Source organism: Linepithema humile, chromosome 4 (genome assembly GCF_040581485.1).
Source record: "Linepithema humile isolate Giens D197 chromosome 4, Lhum_UNIL_v1.0, whole genome shotgun sequence".
Lineage (NCBI taxonomy): Eukaryota > Metazoa > Arthropoda > Insecta > Hymenoptera > Formicidae > Linepithema > Linepithema humile.
The window spans coordinates 22,414,034-22,437,466 of NC_090131.1; the positions used below are offsets into that span (position 1 = coordinate 22,414,034).

The 23,433-nt window shown below is 36.4% G+C and overlaps 1 protein-coding gene across 1 annotated transcript in view; it reads right to left on the reverse strand.

The window, feature by feature from the left end:
- cpx (complexin) overlaps positions 1 to 23,433 on the reverse strand; it is a 137,832-nt gene that overhangs the window by 84,329 nt on the left and 30,070 nt on the right. Inside the window, exon 2 of the mRNA XM_012367567.2 lies at positions 21,588 to 21,687. Coding sequence (XP_012222990.1) covers positions 21,588 to 21,642 — 55 coding nt within the window. The 5' untranslated portion in view covers positions 21,643 to 21,687. The remainder of the gene's footprint in view (positions 1 to 21,587; positions 21,688 to 23,433) is intronic.

The window sequence follows — 23,433 nt, forward strand, 5'->3', positions numbered from 1 at the left end:
TGCGAGCGTTCTTTTTACTTATCTGCTCAAAGGCAGACTGCTATACGCTTTATATTGGTAAATACGCCAGGCTTTTTCTATTTTTATGCGAGACACCACTGTCGTCGATACACAAGCAGTCTTCGTTTTCGTGCAGTCTTTTCCTTCCTGCTATCGGTATCGTTCCGCGTGATCGAACGGATATGCGCCACATCGCATCATGAAATTTTCTCGATAAAGACAGCAAGGTAAACCTCTCACTGTTTTTGTCGTCCTCTTCCGCAAATGCCTTCACGAATCTTTGAATTTAATATAGACCTTGCAATTCGTATAAAACAACCCATCTGTTTTTTATCACGGTTTGTCGTGCGTTCTCTTTTTTTCAACAAATCGAATGAAAAAGCTTTGTCACATTCGGCATATAAAGCAATAGTCGAGATATTTTTTAAATTACTGTAATATCAAGAATATCGATATGAACTCGAGTGGTTCAAGCCAAGCGAAATATCACGGAAGACGTCGTAGATAATCTTTCCCGGAGCGATTTCCACGAGATTTTCACGACGGTGAAGTCTGGCAGGCGCTATCCACCGTCTGTAAAGTTTCATATTTCGAGAGAGCAAGAAATGCACCTCACAAATTCGGGCAACCACTATGCGCGTAAACTGATATCCGTCACCTCTAACTTTTCATTGCGGCGTGTCGGCGACGTTAAACTTCTCCACAATTCTGTATTCGACTTTTAATCTTTGCGTCTCAGAGGAACGCGTAACTCTTTTTCGTTGTATCTGCACCGTATGATAGAGTTCTCCTATTAACGCTAGTTCTCGCGTTACGGTGGGAATATTATGAACACTTTCTCAAAGTATGACCTTTTTTATTTGCATTTTTTTTGTGAGTTGTTAGATACTGTATATTTTTAAACTATTTAAAGAATAGTTAGAGCATTTTGTTCAGATTCCACGAAAGACAATAAAATAAATAACGCTTTGTAGAAATTGCAATCATAAGAATGAGAAATTAGAAGAAAAAAAAATAAAAATAAAAAGGAAACACAAAACATAGAATGTGTATGTTTTAAAACAACGCACAATTGCCTAAAACAAAGATGTGAAACATCTGTAAAAATAAAAAAAACTTAGAACTTTTTTTGTAAAAATATATTAAGATAATCCTTTATTTGCCAACAGCATGTGCGCGTGAATAAAAACAAGCAAGCACATTTATATTGGTAAAACTAAAAAAATAGTTTCTAATTTTAATAAATTATTAATTTACATTTTCATTAAAGAATTTTTTACTCAGATGTATTTTTTAACATTTGATATATAATTTTCTGCTAAAATACTAAATTGGAATCTATAAAGTGAATTAATATGGAAAAGTGCGATTCATATATTTTTCTCGTCACGTAAGACTTTCCTCTCACGTGTTATTTGGGTCACAAAGATCTTCGTTGAAGATAATCGGCCGAAATTACACACAAAACGGTGCCGAAATTGCGTGGTCGTCGGGTGTGGTTGACCCGAGGTGAATTGGGACTAAACGGAGATGGTTGGCTGCTTTTATCACGGTTTATGGTGGCGCACAATACCTCCGATAAGTATTATCATAGCTCGTCTTTATTATGCTTTCTTTTAATTAATTCCGGGTGGTGAACGGATCTCGAACAGGTATTCAGCAACCGGGCTGCGTAGGGTAGCAGCACTTTTGTGGCTGCTTATTGCTGCCATTTTACCGTGGCTTATTGTATTATGTTTACTTTCTTTCGAAAGCAGCGCGAATCTAACGCCCTGACACAAAGATTATGTACATATTTTCTCTAAATGACGGTTCTTTTTATTATATATTTTTTATAGATTATACAGGGTGTTCCAGACAAACAAAAATCTTTATACCAAAATGTCAAGATGACAGCAATTTTTAAATAGAAAGTGTTTAAAGTCGATCAATTAAATTGTCAAAAAACCACGCGCTCAAGTACGTTGTATATTGATTTTTATATCCATATGAGAAATCTCAGAAGTTTGTTATTAATGGGTGATACAATTAGTGAGGTATCTTGTATATTTTATATTATTTTTAAATCTATTTTTTTACAATAATATTAAAATAAAACAAATTGGTTTGACTGTCACGATATGCAGCAACGGAATTTTTTACAAATTGATCTCTAACGTACAAAGTATACATACATGCAAATTATAGTAGCGTTTAAAATAATTATTTGCGAAATAATTATTACGCACATTAAACTTTTACTCATTTTTTATGCAAAGATCTAATAAAAGCGTTATATATTTATATCCAAATTATAAATATTAAAAATTGCAAATTTTTTACTGATTGTGAATATTTCCAATTTTTATGTGCGTTACATTATATAATATTTTACGTGCAATACTTTGTAAATAACAGATAACAAATAAATGATTACGTAGCTTAAAGTTGCTCCGCCAGCGCCCGATGCTCTTCCTGAGTTTCCTTTTCCTCTCAATTTTTCTTGTAGTTCTTCTCAAGGCACTTAGACGCGACGCGAATACAAGAATCGCACGATGTTTCAAATGATGTTTTCAACGCGTACTTTGTTACATTAAGATAAAAGTACTATGCTTATTATTTCGCATAGTTTTCGATCGTCATTACGCGACAGTGTCGAACGTGTAATCGGTGCGATAATATTCGAGTTTTACTTTGTCCAAATGACAAAGTACGCGTTGGGAGTGGCGTTTAAAATATTGTGCAATTCTCGTATTCGTATCGCGAACGCGTGTAAGTGCCTTGAAGAACTATAAGGAAAACTGAGGAAAGAAAAAGGCTCAGGAAGAGCATTAGGCGCCGGCGGAGCAACTTTAAGGCAAGTAATCATTTATTTGTTAGCTGTTAATTGCAAAATATTGCACATAAAATATTATGTAATGTAATGCACATTAAAAATTTTAAAATATTCAGTAGAAAATTTACAATTTTTAATATTTATGATTATTAGATATAAATATACAATTCTTTTATTAGATTTTTGCATATTAAAGATGAATAAAAGTGTAATGTGTGTAATAATTATTTTGCAAATTATTATTTTAAACGCTACTATAATTTGCGTATTTTGTATATTGCGGATCAACTTGTAAACAACTCCGCTGCTGCGCTTATCGTGCCGATAAGTTAATCAAATTTGTTTTATTTTAATATTATTCTAAGAAAATAGATTTAAAAATAATGTAAAATGTACAAAAAAGCTGTTTCAGATTAATTATTTGATATATCACCTGTTAATAGAAAATTTCTGAAATTTTGCATATGATAAAAATATAAAAATCAATATGTGATAAGCGCGTAAATTTTTGACGATTTGATTGGTCAACTTTAAACAGTTTTGATTGAAAAATTACTATATCTTTGACTGGTCTGGAACATTTTCTATGTATTTACATACAACATAAATATTAAATATTTAATTTTTATCCATAAGGTAGGTAGTTCTGATAGAGAAAATTACCTGTCGCAAAAATTTGATATTTAAAATATGTTAGAAAAAAATTATTTAAAAAAAATGCGAACTTTGCTTCGAGAACAAAATTTTTTTTACACGTTTTTCTTTATATGCACTTTTCTATTCTATACGACATTGAAAATATCGCACAGAGAAAAAGCGCTTACGCTGATGATTCTATCGTGGCTTGAGGTCGAGGGCTTTATGGAAGATACTATTTTTAGACGGCGAATATACAGGATGTAACCCAACCAAGTACATAAGAATCTCAAAATCGCATAAACAGTGTTGTAAAAAAAAAATAAATTACAAAGAAATAGACCATTCACAAACAAATTGTTAAAAAATACATTCCTAAAAAAGCTTCTACGAAAAATAGAAATGTTCTTCAAAGGGATATAGTCCAAATGGACAAAAATAAAATATTAAAGGATGAACAATAGAACAACAATAAAATGCATCCAATAATAAAAATAATAACTTCAATAAAAGTGGATCTTTGAATAGAAATAGAATGGAAATTTTAATTTAAAAATTCAAAGATTAAACGAGTGATAATTGATAAGGTAATTAATAATTTTGAATAATCTTATTGAAATAATAAATTTGCGTATAAAGAGTTATGTTTTTTTTATTACCGCACGCAAAATTTCGAGAAATCTCAAATTAAATGTTTCGTTTTCTTTTTCACGCGATATGTAAAGTATATCCGTAAGCAAGTGGCAAAAATCGTGAAAAAGCTATTCGATATTTGTGTTTGAAGTTGGGTACTTTACATTATTGTCGTGATCCGGTCTCTTGGTGGTCCCTCTATCTCGTCAAAGGAGAGAGAGAGAGCTACTTCGGCTGCTATCATAGTTCGGATATTTCTCGAGAATACTCGTGTTTTACCTGAAGAACCATTACAGAATTTCCGACGTAAGCCTCTCGACTACTTAGCGAGTAAGCGATTTCAAGAGATCTTCTTCGATTTCTCCGCTGAATTTCTTGCCGATCCGCAATTATCTATCTAGTCTGACCTGCCTACGAATGGATCACTCGGTTTGCTGTTTTTATTATAGAATTTTTCAAATTTAAGTACGCCGCAATATTAGAATGTAAAAAATTAGGAGAACTAATTCATCCTGTAAGAAAATGATTCGTCACGTTAACGAAATATCAAATATTTTAAAGTTAAAATAAATTAGATCGGGAATAAAATAATTTCAATAGAAAAACAAACAACTAAAATTTCGAAAACTACATCGACATGAAAAGACATAAAAAGTTTAAAAAAGAATCTATATAAATAGAACCCTTCCTTTACAAGACTTCCTTCCGCGTAAATCTTGTACCGTGCAAGAAATTTCCCGGTATTAGTCTCATTATCGATATTCACGTTTCCGTTCATAACTGTAGACGGAAGCAGCAGGCAGCAAAGACAAAGGGAAATATCGCAGTAAACGATAGGACTGTATCTTTTCTTGCAAACGATGGAAAAGTAGCTCGCCGAGACTTGCAGCACGAATTTTCTGCGGATAACCGGCGTCAGATCTTCGAAGTCACGGCATAAGATCGATTCGCTAGCAGTTGTCTCAGCAATATTTCAGTCTACGAATGCACATCGTTAAAATCATCCGGATGAAATTGCGAGAAAGAACTGATAACTTTTAACGAGCTCTTCCTGGAACAACGGCACGCTTTGAAGTAATCCACGTAGTATTACAACTCATTCTCAAAAGAAAGTCCCATTCTTGGGACTTCACAAAAACATAGATTGCTCTACGCATTTAACAAATATATATAGCTCTTAAAAATATGATACTGTATACATCTCACTACTTGATGTATAATAATGATGTGCAATTTTCAACGTGATTTCTGATTAAATTAATTCTAAATCGTATACACACGTTATATTAGCATTCTCGCGCATTTCACGTGTACGATGCCATCTTAATTCCATTCAGACGGAAGAAGAGATCGCAATCTGGTCGTGATCATAAATTAATTAGATACATTTCCGCTCTATTCGTTTCAGCTTCCTTGCGAAAAGCATAGAAGAAAAATCTTTATAACCTACTCGTCCAGAGAGACGCGAGATTTATTGGTCGCAGCCTACGCACGTCTACTTGTGCCTGTGCATGACAGCAACTCGATAAAACAGTCGTGTAATGAACAGGCTGAACGTAAATTTATACGCCGCGCCCTATCCCGTCGTCGGGCTTCCATTTATGGATCGTACGAATCCTTCGATTTTATGTAATAAAATATTGCTCAAATGAACTATTATCTCGGATCTTTCTTTTTTATATATTTCTCGCGTAGGGAAAATGACGTGAAAAGGAAGAAATGTCTGAAAGTTTGAAATTAAGGAATGAAATTTTGATGTCTCAAAATGTCCTAGTATCAAGGCTCCTGTCTCCGTCGCTGCAGCTATTTTAGCTTATGACGTCAGAGAAACGAGAAATAATGTGAATTTTTCCTTGCAGTCTGTGTTGAAACAAATTAATCCTTTCTCATCTCATCACTTGTATTTGATATTATAGATTGATTGGACAAGGTATCAAAAACTACCTTTTTTTTATTATTCTATGTTAGTAAAACGTGCATAATTCAATCTGCATATATTCTATCATTCCAGCGAAAATGCATTAGTTAATCAAAATGTACAGCTGTTCATAATTCTACGAGTAAATAATACCTTGGATACATTTTGCCAATCTACATTGTCAAACGTGAATGATGACACGCGAGAAAAACAGTTTTGTTTCAACTTATAATGCAAAAAAAAATTCACACTATCTCTCACTTGTGACATTATAATTCATCAAAGTATAACCGTAGCGAGAGGCTGGAAGTTTGATAACGAGAAAAGCATATATTTACTTTATTGTTTAATTCACATTATCGAAATGAATAAAATGCTCGAGTATTTTAGCCTCGCGCATCTTTATCAATTTAATACGCCAGACGGAGGTTCTCTCGTATACCCGTGGACAACTTTTTTCATATATTATTCATAAGTTAAGGATTTCATTATGCGCATAATTATGCGAATTGTAATTCAGGCACATAAACAAACAGATTTCAAATTGGAACGACCACACATTGTCGTTGAGATATATATGCTGAAGAGGATCCCGCAGTCGAGATGTTTGCAATGTAATTATTTGGGTTCGGCTGAACTCCACATCACGCGAACAACCGCGCTTGTAGCTTTTGTACGCTTGTATGTTTGTAGCTTTTGCACACGCTTTATTTTTACCATATATCATTATTATACAACTTCTACATGATTGAATTCTTTTTTTGCGTTGTGTGCTACTTTCGAGATGCTAAATTTTTTAAAAGCCAACATCACAAAGTTCAAGTTTAAGCATTCTGTCGATATTAGACGCGGGAAATGTTATTCAGGCATTCTGGGAGAAAGAGATTCGTGTGATACTTTTTGGAGTTGAAACGCAATCTGCACAGTATCTAATCAAGTGGAATGTGATCGTTGAATAGAACTGGAATTAATTAGAGCGACGCGCGACGTTGGTCGGTCGGTCATTCCGTCTGGTAATTTTATTCGACAATTGATACGTCCGGAATAATTCAAGTCAAGCCGATCAATCATCTCGCTCTGACATTCCCGCGGGACTAAACCCGCGTACCAACCTACCGGAAGGAGCGACGCTCGACGATCGATCATCGACGCGCACAAGATGTAAAATGCATTAGGCGATAACTTACTCATGGTCGCGATTCATGCTTAGGCGATTGCGATCTCTATGTATAAATTTACTGCAGAGATTAATAAAACAATTTCACGGCTTTTTATATCGGTAACAGTTAAACTTTGTAGCTTAAAGATGCAATAGCGATAATCGTAATAGTAATGTGAATCAATTTTTTCTCAGCAAAAATGTCACAATTTATTGCAGTTTTTAATTTTTTTTTTTTTTTATTTATTTTATTGCAATTTTGTAATCTTTTATACCTATTATATCTTTTATATCTATTAATTAAAACTACAAATTAAAATTTTATTAAAATATAAGGTTTAATAAAGTTATATAAATTAAATTAACTGAGCAATATGGCTTTAGTATTTAATATTTTCTCTGAAGTTTAATTGTAGGAAAAGTTCTACAATTGTTTTTAATTATCGGAAATTAGTTCTTAATATTTTTGTTGATAAAATTGGTTAGAAAATCTATTATTAGAAAAACAGACTCGCGAATTTCGGGACACCCTATATGGATCTTATATTAATAAAGCCGAAAATGAAGGACTTAATATATCAATTTGTTAATATTTGATATATCAAAGAAAAAATAACATTTATTTATTATTACTATTATGTGTCATCAGATGCAAATTATAATTTTAACTCGAAACATAAGTTTCTTCGAGAGGTTGTCTTATCTCCATCGACCGAACTGAAACTGGGAGAATCTTCTTCATCGTGGACGCTTCCGGAAGTTCCGGAAGTGGCTATTTCCGACAAAGTTTGCCAGCACGGACGACAGCGGCCGTGCAAGCTCGCCGCCAATCATTCGGGGGGAGAAAAGTTTCGCTGTCGGAGTTTACACCAACCAATTACATTCGTCCCTCGCGTTCGATCACTGTATAAGCACTCTGTGGGAGGGTGGAACGGGTGGAGGAGAGGGACGTGAGTCGATCGGGAATGTTGAAACTATCTCGCGGCTTTGAGGGATGCAATGCAATGAGAATCGCTTCACACAGATGCAATTAAAGAGAAGCTTTCAGCTTCTAAATGCTACTGAAAGCTTTTCTTTAATTACAACGGTAACTATAATGCTTCGAAATACATTCGCAAACCGCTGTTTTTTTTTTACCTATACAATAATGTAGAAAGGTTATAAATATAATACTGACTCCGAAAGTCTTCGCGTTTTGTAAATCCCTCTCGTAGCATTTTCGGCAACGAAATGAAAGAAATAAAAGTGATTTACGGCAAACAATTGTAGTCGTGCCGATCGTATCGTGGAGGAGAGTCGAAATGAGGATGTAGGTAGACAGGTGGATAGGTATAGGTATTGGTTCAAAAGGTCGAAGGATGGCGGATGGTAGGGAAAGGAGAGATGAGAAGGGCGAAGAGGCGGCCGGCGGTGTGCGCACTATAATCTTCGCAACAAAAGCCACCAGCGCCCGACCACAATCCGAAATCAATAGCTCGCGCGGTCTGTTAACGCTATCCATTATACCGCCAGCTATACGCGAGCGGTATAAATATAGGCGCGTTAAACCGACTGTATTTCCGACTTGTAGTCGCTCTCGCGTTCGCGCAGCTTCGAAATCACAATACCGCATGGCATTTCCGGGCAAACCTTCGCGCTCCATCTCTACGATTAGTCCGTGCTTTATCAGGACAATTTCAATCCAATTATTTTACAAGTCCCTACTTTTTTCTTCACACATAAAAGATGGACCGCTGTGAGTAACGTAATCGAGAAAGGCGAGTGATTCTATATAAAAAATTACATTAAAAATAGAATAAAACTTTTTTACAATGAGAAAATGAAATTTAAGATTGAGAAAATTAGAGAAAGTGAGAGAGTAATCTCTTTTTCTCTTCTTTAAACTAAATATAAAACTGTGAATCAGATATATTATTTTTTGCATTTAAATACATATTTCTTGGAAGAAAGTGTTTTGTTTTTGTCACGCTTGCGCAGTAAATTTGTTGTAAATGCCAATCTTTTCGAATAGGAATGCTAATTCTTCTAAAATGGCTTTTTTAAGCATTACTTTAACATTAAAAGGATAATGAAGCATTTCAAGTCCTTGCCAAAGTGCTTCCTTAATAAATTCAGCAAATATTTGCTCCCCGCCGCTATTTTCAGTGCTCTCATGTTTAGTATATCGGAAAACGATCATTTTTCAGGCGATGACTTTCCAATTCTCGTTATTTCAAGATTCAATCAGAGTTGGGCAAATTGGATCCTGCCCGATCGAGCCGCACTCTGACAATTTCCATTGATTGTCATTATTTCGTGGAAAATTGCATTCCATATTTATTTATTAACAATATGTAGTATAATTTCTGTGTCCATTCTTCATTTCCGTTCTGTAATGTGTTTAATAGCTATTAAAAGAAACGTACGTTTTTTTTTTTGCTTCCTCTCTTTTTCTGTCGCTGCTTTCACCACTACTCTTGCGTTGTTCCGAATAAAAAGTTAATCCAAGATTAGAATGAATGATGAGCGACGATACCGACTTTGCTATTTCCACAGTATTTCAGCCTATTATTTTTACATCGATTATACTCCTTCCCGCGCCTTTACCTGCCCCACGTCGTTACGACATTCTTAAGAACTCGTCCTCGGCCGCGGTCGATGAAGCCGACTAATATTTCACCGTCGAAGTGACGGTTGAAAGCCAGGACTTGATTAACCGACCTGTCACGCGGGGGAGTCGAAGTTGTACGTTCTTCTACCGTTAACCACCATCGTCGTCGTCGCTAGTTATGCTTCCGTGGAGGGGGGGGGGGGAGTAGATCTACAAGATCTAATAGAAAAAGTCAATAAAATGCGCGACGATGACGGAGGATTAATGGAGTGATGTTGATTAATAACTCAATTTACCTAGTTTAAGCAATAATTGAATTAGATTAATCTAATTCTACAGCATCGAAAGAGTTGGACAAAGAGTTATATATATCATGGAGTGTCTCCGACACATTTCGGATTACACAATTACACGCCTAAATAACGTGTAAAGGAGAATTTGTCCGTAATTAGGAGCGCGCGATACACAATTGTTCGAGATCACAAAGTGCTCTCTTGCCAGCGACGAGAATGACGGTGTGGCGATCCAATTTCATTAATTACGTCAAATCAGAATATTCCGTCCGAATAGTTTTACGTTCCTACCGGCCATTTGTAATTAATTTCCATCATTCCGGAAGCTATTAATGATGGCGCATTCTTGCGCGCAATTTCCGTGATTAATTTCCATGATTCGCGATATTTTTGCACGATAGATTATACAGAGAATAATAATGAAATGAGAGATGTAAATTGCGGAAAGAGCACATTAATTAAACCTTCCTCACGAAATTCCAATTTTTCTTTTTTTTTTTTATTTAGAGCGATTGTAAATGTTCATGAATATAAATTAAAAATTCGTTTGAGATCCGTGATAATGTGTAGCTGGGTAATGGAACGCTCGAATCTCAAGAGTCGTGTCTCGTAAGCGCGACAATTATTTCAATTAGAGAGGTCGTAGTGTCAGCTTCCGTGATTCAGGACGCCAATTTTACGAAAATATCTTCCTCGGGCGACTTCGTAATTAATAGCGGCGCGTAGTGCATGCGCGCGAATAACGTCGAGTAATTCCGGAACGCGAATGTGTTCTGCGGTCCGCCGCTTGATTACGACGCTGTGTTTTTGTTACAGAAATAAAAGCTTTGCGCATCCCTTTTCAGCCGTACGTGCTTTAATTGGGAGGAAAGAGGTAATAAGCATGGAAAAAAGTGTCGAACAGGTGTCGGTCGATGTTGAGTTACAGTGACAAAGTCGAGCATGTGAAAACTCGTTCCTCTTTGACGATCTTTCTCGTACTTTTCCACAATTTTACCTGTTACCTTTTTCACATGTTTAATCTAATATGACGACTAAAGTTTTGAAGTAAAATTCTGGAGAAAAGCGTTTCGTATATCTAAGAAGGAAAACGACTATTTAATATTTCCGCGAGCATCTCTTTCGCCTCTGTTTCCAAGGCGCTTTTAATTTATACCTTAATATGAAGTGCTCGCAGACTTTAGGGGCGATATAATGGCGAGCAACCGTTGCGCAAAGAAAGAGATGGAGGAAGTGAGAGAGTTTGCAAAATATAAACGAACTATAAGATGGAAATGGAAAAGTTGCAAGGAATTCGATGGGAGTTGCACTCCCACACGAAGTTGCTGCACTCCAGCAATCCATAATACAGGATAATAGAGGCTATTGTTTCTCGCAGCGGGAGAAAAACTTTTTTGAAATGTTGAAACATTCAGGGGATGTAGGAAACAACCGGACGAGAAATAAAGGCGCGGCCTTGCCATCCTTCGCATTATTAATGTAAGGATGGCCGAAAGGTCAGGTTGGGTAGGAGGTGCAGCTTCGATTTTGCCAGTTTGCTGAATTCAATCAAATAACAGGTATCACAAAAAAAATTTTTTGCCGCATATCAAACGAAGCGAAATTCCGTACCATTTTAATTTTTTTTTTCACACATCAGTTAATTCGATTTTTGTAATCGATTAAATTTTAATCTGTGTCATACATTAAAGATGACCTGATCTCAACGTCGAAACGTCTATTGTGTAAATTTTTTCAAGATTGGCTTTTCACACTTTACACTCCTTTTTTCCATTTTCTACCTTATTTTCAATTCTCAGCTTGTAATATAAATTTTTCATAGATTAAACGGAACAATAAAAATAAATATACTTATAATGTCAAAGTGTAAAATACACCTCGCGCGAATAATAGATGGTTAAAGACGTCTCGTAAAATATTCTCCCTCATAAATATTCTCGCTTGGTTTTTGCGTTATATAGCGTCGATTGAGACTTACCGTAAATCTATATGCGGCTCGCATAAAAATGTCGTTTCTACGATGCAACTCCGTTGCATCCATTTAAACGCAGCAGCTTGTAGGAAATTAATAAAACGTCGAAAAAAGCAAAAACGATCGCATTACCATGCGGATATAATTTTTACGTCACGCGTCTGATGCAGGCAATAAAAGCACTTGTCAGCGGCACTAATGGCGTCGAGCCAAGCCGTTAAAATCTCATCATGTATTGCGACATTCTTTTTTTCACTCTTTTTCTAACGTCTATTTGTCGCGAATAGAAACCTAAAACGCGATGTTTGACACGTGCCTTAATATCTCTTCCCGTGTCTTTTTTAATCCACACAAAAATTGCCAATAAAATCGATATTTTCTATTTGATGAAATAAAATCGTAATAAATATTTTTTTATGTGTATCAAGTAAATTTGATTATTTTTTTCACGTAAGCTATTATGAACAAAACGTAGCAAATACTTGATGCTGCAGAGGAAAAAAAAATTTTGGATCTAGCTGCTCGAAATGGACAAAAGGCTCGTTCTGTTGAGAATCCCCTCGTGAAAAAATCAGACTTAGGTACGTAAGCGTAGTCGGCGATTGTTCGTGGCCGAAGACGAATGTCTTTGGAAGGGCCAGAAGCAATTTGCGGGATAGCGCTTCAAGATAAGCGCGGTCCTCAACCCGGTTCTCCTTCTCCTTTTTTTTTCTTTTTTTTCGACTTTTCGCTCTTCTCATCCACTTCCGCCACCTTTCGAGAAACGGCTTTTCTAATTCGTTCGATGAGCTGCGGTGCCGGCGAAATTCTATTCCATGCCGCAATTCAAACTTAATAAAGCGTCATGCACATCGGCTGACATTTTTCCGAGTGCTTAACAGAAGCGGAAGGCGTCGAAAGGGAGGTGAAATGGCGGAATTGAATGCGTTGAATGCTCATTTAACGGCATCGCTGCTGCATTTTCGAGTCGCTGGTACAGGGGGGAAGGAGAGAGAGACCCATCGTCATCCACAACCGCTATCCTTGTGGAATCCTTAATATAGCTCGCGTGGGATAAGAGGAGGTGGGTGGGGAAAATGGCCAAGAAAGGCTGAGAATGGCACGCGGAGGGGAGCTTCGTTTAGGGCTGAAAATTGCGCTCCAACGATGCCGAAGTGTGAGAAATGCCTTGTCGGGAATCGAGATAATGGCTTCACGACCGTCATGTCTTAATATCGCAACGCGATGAATGGCGATTAATTACTTGGAAATTGATGTAATATTGAAAATGAGTTGATTTATTAATTCGTGAATATGTGCCTTCAAATTATGCATATTGCCAAATTATATTTTTGAACAAAAAAGATATATAAATTATAAATTATAAATTTAAATAAGCTATATTTTAATATATTTTATAATTAATTATTTTCTCGACAGATATAATAAATAACAGATATAATAAATATGCCAAATGCAGAAAAGACGAGACCTTCTACATACATTTTTTTTTTCGGGATTTTAACAATTCTTAAATAATATGATTAATTATGAAATATCGATTACATACTTGTTTGAAAGACTTGTTAATGTATCCATTAATCGCGCGATTAGGGCGGTATTCGAGCTGGAAATTCGGATCATACATGTAGATGGGCCTTCATATGTTCACCCCACTGACCCCATCGGGGTCAAAAGGAATTTCCAGTTGACTTGTCAAGTAAACCAGTGCGGTATGCGGCTGTGGCTTAAAGCGGTTTATGCATCGATTAAGTCTTTAGTCCTTTGAATATCGTTTATACATACGAAAATCTCGCCATAAATTATTTTACTTGTGAAGTATAAATTTTGTTTTTTTATATATATATAAAGAAAATCCTTAATAACATATAAATTACACCAATTAAATAAACATTATTTCTATTAAATAGCTATAGCTTCGAGAATAATTAATGTTACTGCGAAATTTATTAATTTATTTTTAGTCATAATTTTATGTCTAATTGCAATTTATAGTACATATAAATGTGATATTTGGAACATTGCGAAATATGGCAATTATGTAGAACGTGCCGAGGTCGATCATAAATACTGGATTTGTGACGAGTTTGTACAGTCCGATGCATCTACGCCACGACACTTCACAGCGCAATTATTTGCACTCTTTACAAATATCAAGCAGTTGTGTGATAAAATTAATTTTTTTATACGTAAATCAAAATTTATAAACAAATAGGTTTATAGATTAAATATTTATGTCATAGAGAAAATTAACTGCTGATTTTAAGCGCATTCGGCACCATTAATGCGTTCGGCTGTACATGTCGCCTAAATTCCCTATTTTATTGCTCTCGCGCCTGCAATTATATCGCGCCATGCAAATGATCCAGCCGAATTAGTGGCATCCAATTAATTAATACTACCTACTAGCCACATGGAGCGATCGATCGATCTACCATCGCTGTCACACCGAGTGATTGGTAGTACTGCAATTAGCATAATCGTGGCGTCGGCTATCGTGGTATCGTTCAATATTTTCGTTTACCGACAATCAAGCTGTCTCATCATGTTCCCGTGTTTTTTTCGGTTTGAATAGTTCAATCAGTTTAAAAAGTAATTGACTGAGCAGGCTTCAGCGAAAATTTTTTATATTTATTCAGTGCTTCGGTTTCTCCGCTTTAATTTGATGGTCCATATTTCTCGCATGACTAAGATTAATGCGCAGTTAAAATTTTGTTTTTAGCAGCAAATTTCTCATGTTTACTGTTTACTTTACATTTAAATTTTTTGCATAAACCAGGCCACTCTCTAACTTCTTCCTTCCTCTCGTTTCTCTTTTTTCACACATTAATTTAATTTATTTTGTTGTGTATTTATTAAATTTATCTTTGAATTTTATTTCGATGTTTGTCACATTATTTATAGCCGTGTTTAATTTGTATCCTTCAAACTGAATACGGATCAAAATTTTCCTAATAATAAATAAAAAATATATTGTTTTTTCTGGATTTTTTTAAATTATCAAGATTTTTTGCATACAATTTAAAATTTTTGTTAATTATCATCGTTAACTAAAAGTTATGTTAATTAACTGAAGTTTGCCTTAAATCTTGACGTTCCATTATCTTGGTATTAGCCATCTACGACGGTCGCGCGGCAAACTCGCGGAATCAACGGCGTTCGATCTAGGAAAATCCTGGAGGAAAGCCATACACCGCCTCTCGGTAAACTTCTCGCCGGAGGCTCTCGACTTTGATATTCTCATCTCCGTTCGTTCTCGTCGTCGTCACCGTCGTCGGTTTTGTCTTCCTTTTTCTCTGTCCCTTGCTCTTAAAATTTACTGCTTCGTCTAGAAAGTCTCACCTTTCGAACAGTCTTGTAGCTTACAAAATGGTAAGGAAAAATAGTAAAAGACTAAGTTATAACCAATCAAGTTAGTGTAATATTTGGGAATTATTAAACAAGCGAATAATTCTTACATATGCCACTAAATGCCAGCGGTTTTATCTCACAAGGAGTAATTTACGAGTGGACAGTAAACGGAATTAACGACGCAATTGCGCATAGTCGGGGGGAGTAACAGTTTTCAAAAATATGGGTGAACAAGTACAGCTGGAATTGAACGAGAAAAAATGAGATTAGTTTTACGCGCGTTTTTGCAAACGTGGTTACATTTCTGCTAAATCTGGTCGGCTTTAACTGCCAATATGTTATCATTATGGTTTATTTCACAAACTGGGGTGAGCAGGGCCCTTTCCCGTACATCCTTTACTTGGAATTGCCTGGGTAGCACTGTCCTTAGATATTCAGACAAAGGGTCTCGATATACGGACTTTTTCTGAATTCTCGGAAAGGAGATTCTGAAATAAATTGCCTCATTTCAACCGTTATGATGTCGCTATTCCACAAGGGTCGTTTGAAATCTTCTTACATATGTTTTACTCGGGATCCAGGAATTAATATAGTACATAATAAAATATTTCTAGATTACTCAAGTATATATATAAGCAGACTCAATGTACAGAACGTACAGAAATCTGTAAAACAATTTTTTATAATTTATCTTTTCGGGTTTTTGATCCCTTTGTTCGTTTTGTTGAGTGAGTAATATTAGAAATTATATATTCTTTAAATTATTTGAAAAACTGCATAATTTTATGTAAAGGCAAATTATTTTTGCACAAAAGATCTCGAATAAAAGGGAGGAAAACAAATTTACGCTATTTTAGGTTGGTTGAAAATAGTAAAAATAGAGAAAGATAAAAAGAGAAAGAGAGAGAAAGTTGATTAAATTTCCGAGCCTGTAAATTACCGCACCTCTTTCATTTCTTCCCTCACTCACGTTTCCTGTGCTTATGAAACTAGTCCGACCCTTCTAATGAAATTATGTAAAAAAAGCGGCGGAAGACACTTATCGCATCATAACAATATACTTGTTACAGACATCACTGGACAAGATCGCATTATAAAACTCTCGTTAACGTAACTAGATTGTTGCATGAAAAAGTGTATTACTGCAAAATTTTAGTCATTTATTCTGTGCATTGCGGAGATATTTTAGGAATTTGTCTATTTTATTGTTTCTATTATCATACGCTATATTGAATGTGTTCCTACAAATTTTCGAGCAAATCCAATTTAATCTACACCTCGCATGTTTCACATTTTTGTATAATATGAATTTTCCTCACTGCATAAAGTTGGAAAATGACTCGCGCATCATCCGAACATTCTGAGTGGTTCTCTAAATAGCAGTTTTGTGCCTACGTGACCATTCACACCGCGTATCGTGGCCGATGGTCGTGGTAAGAGCGGTTGCGAACTGTTTGAAACTATCGACAGAAGTTTCCGCCTACCAGACGGGATTTAATTAAATATCGCTAAACGTAGCGGCTTGTGTGTAATGCAGAATTGACTATAAATCGACTTGCATAGAAATACACGTAACTCGGTCGCAGCAGCGGCGGCAAAAATTTCAATACCCGTGCGGAAAAAGCGGCGCGTTTCAGATGAGGATGGAACTTCCGTGTAATGTACGTTTGATAAAAAGTTGTGTTTGCAATATGAGGAATTCCATCGCGCTGTATTTTTAGCGTTGCCAGTCGATGTTTTTAACGGATAAATTAACCGATAAAAAAGCAAATGGAATGTCTTGGAAGTGCGAGACGCAATCATTATTGTAGATCGGAAAAGTTAAAAAATAACGATCGTTTCAATATCGACGATCTTTCGATTATAAGTGCCCGCAAATTAAAGCTCGCGTCACTGCTCGCCTCAAGGTTTCCTATTTTTCTGCCTCCCGCCCGATGTAACGGAGTTATTTCTTGTAAAATCTCCTGCGAGGTTTTTAACGAGCCAAAACTGGAACGATCGATCGGCAGTACGTCCGACCGCAAAAACGCAAGCACGAAATATATCGGACGAACTTTTTTGCTCGTTTCTCCGACAGATTGCGCCGCCATACGTTCCTCGTTTTCGTACCTCTATCGCATGACAAATCGTTAGTCGAATATTACGAAACGAAACGTAAATTAAAGTAGGTTGCATCGATAAATGGTGCAGAACAACGGTCATTCGTTACGTTTATTATTTTTAATCGGTTAAGAATCTCTTTTATATCGTTAACATTAATCGATATTGCGACGAAAAATTGGTTTCGCTAAAAGCATAAAACACACTCGGTGATGTATAAAAGGTAGATGTGTTTGAAGTAATATTTTCGTTTAATAAATTCCAATTAAATTATCTAACGAATCTTTAAACGTTTATTCTCGTTTAATCGATAGCAGCGTGTTTGCTCCCGCATTTTATCAATAATATTTCACGTACAACGAATAATTTGCAAATGCAGAAACGCCGAACATTTAATTACTAAATTGACTTGTATTGACGCTTAAAATTTCTGTGCTTAAAATTTCGACGCTGCTATAGAAAATATTATGACGAAAATTACGTAGTGCCAATTTTATCGCTCGCTGTAATTTTCTCGATTTTCAACATTAAATACCTGTGTAACTAAACCATATTAAATTAAGATTTCGCTAAAGCAGAAGTTTGCTTGAAATCTACTGAAGGATTTCGTTACGTTTATGGAAACTTCCTGATGCATATATTTTCGTTAAAGCCAAGCACATTCGATCGATCGAATGACCAGTTCCAAATTCTGCGTAATTTCGCGAACGCCCTTAGTGAAGTCGTTCAGTGCAATCGATGTTCCCGATTACTCTCGAGTCTAATTGTATCGCCCGTTGTATTGCAACAAGTATATCGCGTGCGAGGAAATCGTTAACGACGAGCAAAAGTTCCGCAATTAAGGTATATCCCGCCCTGCCATCGGTATGTGACATCATTACGTTAATTATCTCAGGTAACCGTGTAATTGCATTTGGGACATAAATTACGATCTGGGCGTTGTGTGCGGTTGAAATTGTCCGGAACGTAGCCGTATCAATTGCAAGCGCTCACAATGCCGTCGCTTGTACACGTGTAACCCGTAGTTTTTCTCGGTCTCCATTTTGAGCGTGAGCGCATCATTAAGCTGCCGCTGCCTGCATTGTTTTCGAAAATAGATTTCCCATCCAGCACGGTGAGAGACAGCCGCGCGCTATCATGACGATTCGTCGAAGCGCCTATGTTGCTCCTCCTCGAATAAATCACGCGGTGCATAATTAATTGGGGCGATTGTCTGTCACACATTGTGATATCGACGAACGCCTCGGATTATTGACTGAACGATAATGCCCATAATAAACACCATCGTCGATTCAAGTACGGCACTTGCTAATGTCCCGTAATACAGGCCATTATCGCGATCAAATACTTAACGTCGGATATTGAGAAGTCGCGGCGAATAAATTCCGACCGATAAATCTATGTTGGGAATAAATATCTGAGAAACAATTATTTGCTCGATTTTACGCTATAATTCCATCGAGAAATCTCACGATCCACCTATCTATCTCTCTTCCGTTTCAGCGCTTTATCGACTCGCCGTAGTTGGGTTTTGGTACCATAGGTCGCGGTCGATCGATTAGCAGGATTTCAATTAACCTCCACAGGCAACGAAAAAGCTGTCGAAGCCTCGGGGGTGTAGAAGAGCAGAGGCGGAAGAGCGGGAGAGGCGTGACTCGTGCGATCCAAACTTCTAAATGCGGCTCGGTTTGCAAAACCGTCGTGGGCTCTCATTGAACCTGGGCTGCTGCAATTGAGGTCTGGGGTTGCCGATCCTTCTCTTTATCTACTATTCGTACCCGTTTCCCCTGTTCCCCTTTAATCCCTATCGTGTTTATTTACGATTTATCTTGATCTCTGTCTTTTGTTCAGCCAGATCCTCGCTCTCGTATTTATATATTTTCCGATACTTATAAGTGCATTAAAACTTTTTCAATATGTCTTTTAAAAGAATTTATAAAGAGGAATATATTTAAACGATATTAACTATTTTCTTTATATCTTGAGTATCATATATTTTGAAGAGAAACCAAAATTTTCCAACATATGTAGAACACACAAGGTTCCATTATTCTATTCTACTCCTTCTTTACGACATTCTATTCTCTGTTTCTGTCGTACGGAAGAAAGATTCGAAGTAGAAGTCGAGTTCACGGTTTGAGAGGAAGGTCCCCATTTCCCGCCTTCCCCATTATGGATTCTCCGCGACATGCTTCCCCGCTTCGCCGCACGGGGAAAGCTGAAACTTTCGCTTAATGACAGAAGTTTTATTGCTGGCCATCGTTCAACCCGCCGACACGACAGAAAGCGGGCGAACGAGGCGTCGCGATTCGTCGCGGGTACATCTCTGTCGTTTTCACCCAACTTCTAACCGCGACTGTGGTCGGAATTTGGAAACGGTGATTTCCATACTAAGTAAAAGCGATCGCCGATCGATGCTTGCACGGTACTTCGCGAAAATTCGTATTGTCGCTATCGCCAATGTAAACGTACGCATCATTTAACATTTAAAAATATAAATGTTTGCGAAAGAAGAATTTGCTTTCAGTTTTCATCGTTTGGTATTTAAATACGTAAATATTTGCAAAACAAGAAATCGATTCTAATATTCCAACCAAAGTTAAAAGTTTCAGAGATCCTGTTTTGTCAAAATAAGAAGTCTAATTGTAATATTACACATAAGTACACACGCTTTAAAATACATCGTACATATACATCGTTCATGATATATAATTTTTGCTTAAATAATATTCGAATTATTATTCATATTGATTAGCTCTTTATGACACAAATCTCATGTTGAGATTAAAAGTCGTATCCTTTACGCGCTCTCGCTGCACATTCTTGCATTTCTCGGCGTTCAGCACATTTCGGAAAGTGCTACGCTAAATGATGCATTCGTCGAAAAGGGGCAGGACGCTTCGGGCGCTTTGCGACAGGGAAATTACCCGTATGGAGAATTTCGCGAAACGTAATGGCCCCGCGGTACGACGATAAACACGAGCGGAGTCGCATCCCTCGGCCGGCGAGGTCTACGCGCATATGCGAAGATAGCGCAATTTTACTGCAGATGCTCACGGTTGTAATGGCTGCGGGATTGCTGTGGCGGCTTGCACGTTGATCCATCCGGTTTTACGATAATTACATCGGTGAAACGTGCCGATACACGATACACGCGCAAGACACGACGTGTAAACGCGCTGTACCTTTAACCTTTATAGGTTTTAAACCAGTCAGTCATTTCATATATTCGTTTAATATTGCGTTCCCTTTGAAATGTCAGGATAACAGCAATTTGTAAAATGTCCGCGCTTTGCGCGGATTTAATTGTTCTTCAGCAATTTACATTTAAACTATCAAGTCATTTTAAATTAATGGGCGGTAATATGCAAAAATTTATTATTACGTGTGATTTCGGATGGTAAATATTACGATAAATTTGTTTCTATAATACATTTGCGCGCAGAATAAATAGGAAATTGTATTACAACTGTATATTAAATTTAATGTATCATCGGCTATTCTGAAATTCGGATCACCAGTGATACACACGATAATCTAAGATAAGAAGATAAGAAGTCAAAAATTACTGTGTGCTGAACGAACGAAATGGAATAACTTTTTATATGCAAATACGTACAATTTTGTCATTTAAATTTTTTCAACAAAAAGTGAACGTGGAGTGAAAAGTAGAGTATGCTCCGTGCCGAAATAACCGGGCGGTGTTTTGTTCCTCTCCAAAGTCTATCCAAGATGGCAGCGAACAAATTTGCAGCGGGTCACGTCTCGCTGAAACTGGCGCGGATAGAAAGGAATTCCGCGGAGTCTTTAGAGCGTTCGTTTCGCCGTTACGATTGAACTTTATCGCAGAAGACGGCGTTCGTGATCGCGATAATATTTGGTATGTCTAAAATTCGCATTTTCAGTTGGCCGATTTTTAAAGTAACACGAGAAGCAAAATTTTTTTTCTCATTACTTATTTAGATTAGACACGTACGCGAAACATAATATTTGTCGCGATAATTGGAATCACACTGAGATAAGAGATAAATTAATAAATCGACAGACTGTTGTTATTATGAAAGGGTTAATTTGCACAACGCGACGCAAAGAGAGAGAACGTTCTTTAAAGAGCACTTACCTTTAACCGCATTGAGCTTGTTCCCGACCATCTGCTTCGCCACGAATGCAGCCATCTTGGTACTTTGTGGTTATCGCACCGCTATCGAAGTCACAGGAATCTGTAAACGAAGATTGGAGTTATTACTTCGTATTTTCCGGCAAAAGAGGACGGTATGAAGAAAATGACAAAAGGAGAGCGGTTTCCGCGCGTTTGATTTTTCAACAGAATTTCAGTGATATTACCACATTTTCGGGAGACCGCTGCTCTCAGTTTTCGAACTTTCTATTTTTCTTCGATAGACGTTCTTTTGAAACGAGTTTCACGGAATCGCTTTGTGTGATACCTTTGTCTATTTCTTTTTATGGCAAATGTCCAGAACCACCGAATTTTCTCACGTCTCTCTACATATACATAAAATTCACACACAAGTAGCATGCTTGTTTTTGACGTGTATCTTAAAGAGTTTTCAAATCATTACAAGCGACTAAAAATACCAAAAGGTTTTGAAATTCAATATAGATTTATTTAATTTTGGCTTTTCAACGATTTCAAATATTTCAGATATTTTATAGTTTAATTATAATGTTATTTAATAATGTCGAATATCTTTTAATTGAAAAATTTGAGCGATTTTATACGCTTGTGTTTCTATTCGCTTCATCATAATATTTTACAAAAATTCAGTAATGTTCCATTTTGGTATGCAATTGACTCGTTTATCCGGGAAGCAATCTTTACAGAGTAATAAAACTTCCTGTTTCATATCACATAGATCCAGAGTTAAAGTTTCTGATTATAGTCTTCTTTTATGATCATATAAAAAATGATAGTTTGTCATAAAGTTTTATGAAGCTATCATTTTAATCACTATTTATTATTTAACCTTTGCTATTTTCAGAATAAACTGTATACGATCCTATTCTAATTGAGCTATTTTTTTCGATTATTACTTTATTTTTTCTGCCTTGTTTTTTAATTTAATTTTTTATATGTGACATTTATTTTAATATATTTATTTAGTAATCTATTAATAACGCTGAAAAATTTTATTTTTTTAAATAATTTATTTTTCGCTTGATATTTGAATTTAAAGAATCTTCTATCGTGTGTTTTGTATTTTTTATTATATAATTTTTCCAGTATAATTCTTGCAGTTTTAATTTATGTTTTGTATAAATTATTGCACTTTTTAAATCTCAAATTCGTAACAATATTTCTTATTGAAATCATCACAAAAGTGATTACGAAAAACGTACAACAACACGTTCTTCTCTATATATATTTTCTTACAACCATTTTCTTTTTCTGACTACGTGCCTCAGTGTGGAAATGAAATACGTTTCCTCAGGGACGACGTTGCCCTTGATGCGCTGCCAACGATGAAAGTATTTTAATCTTACGGCATACTCACACGTCACGTATGTCAGAGATGCCGGAAGGAAGTCGCTTTTCTGCTTCACTTCCGTGCGTTATCTTGACATTTAAAAATTCGACAGCATAAAAAGTAACATTCAGGTAATTGAATGCGCTGAAAATCAGTTTTTCGTATTGCGTAACGATGTTTACATAAAAAATGGAAGCGATCCTGAACATCGAGTTTAGTATTTCGTATCGCCGTCCTTGTAATTCTAGCTTTGCAACATAATTACGTAACACGGCGATGGCTGCGGGAGATAGATCGGTCGGAGAACGAAAGGATCAATAGAGAAATATATACGGAGATAGACAAGAGAGCGAGGGAGGGGAGTAGGAAGAAAGCTGGAGCCTGGAGAAGACGACGCCAGTGAAAACGGCGTCGAGACGTCTCGGCGCCTCTTCCCCGACCGCCGACCTCCGTGATTTTCCAACAACACGCGACAATTTA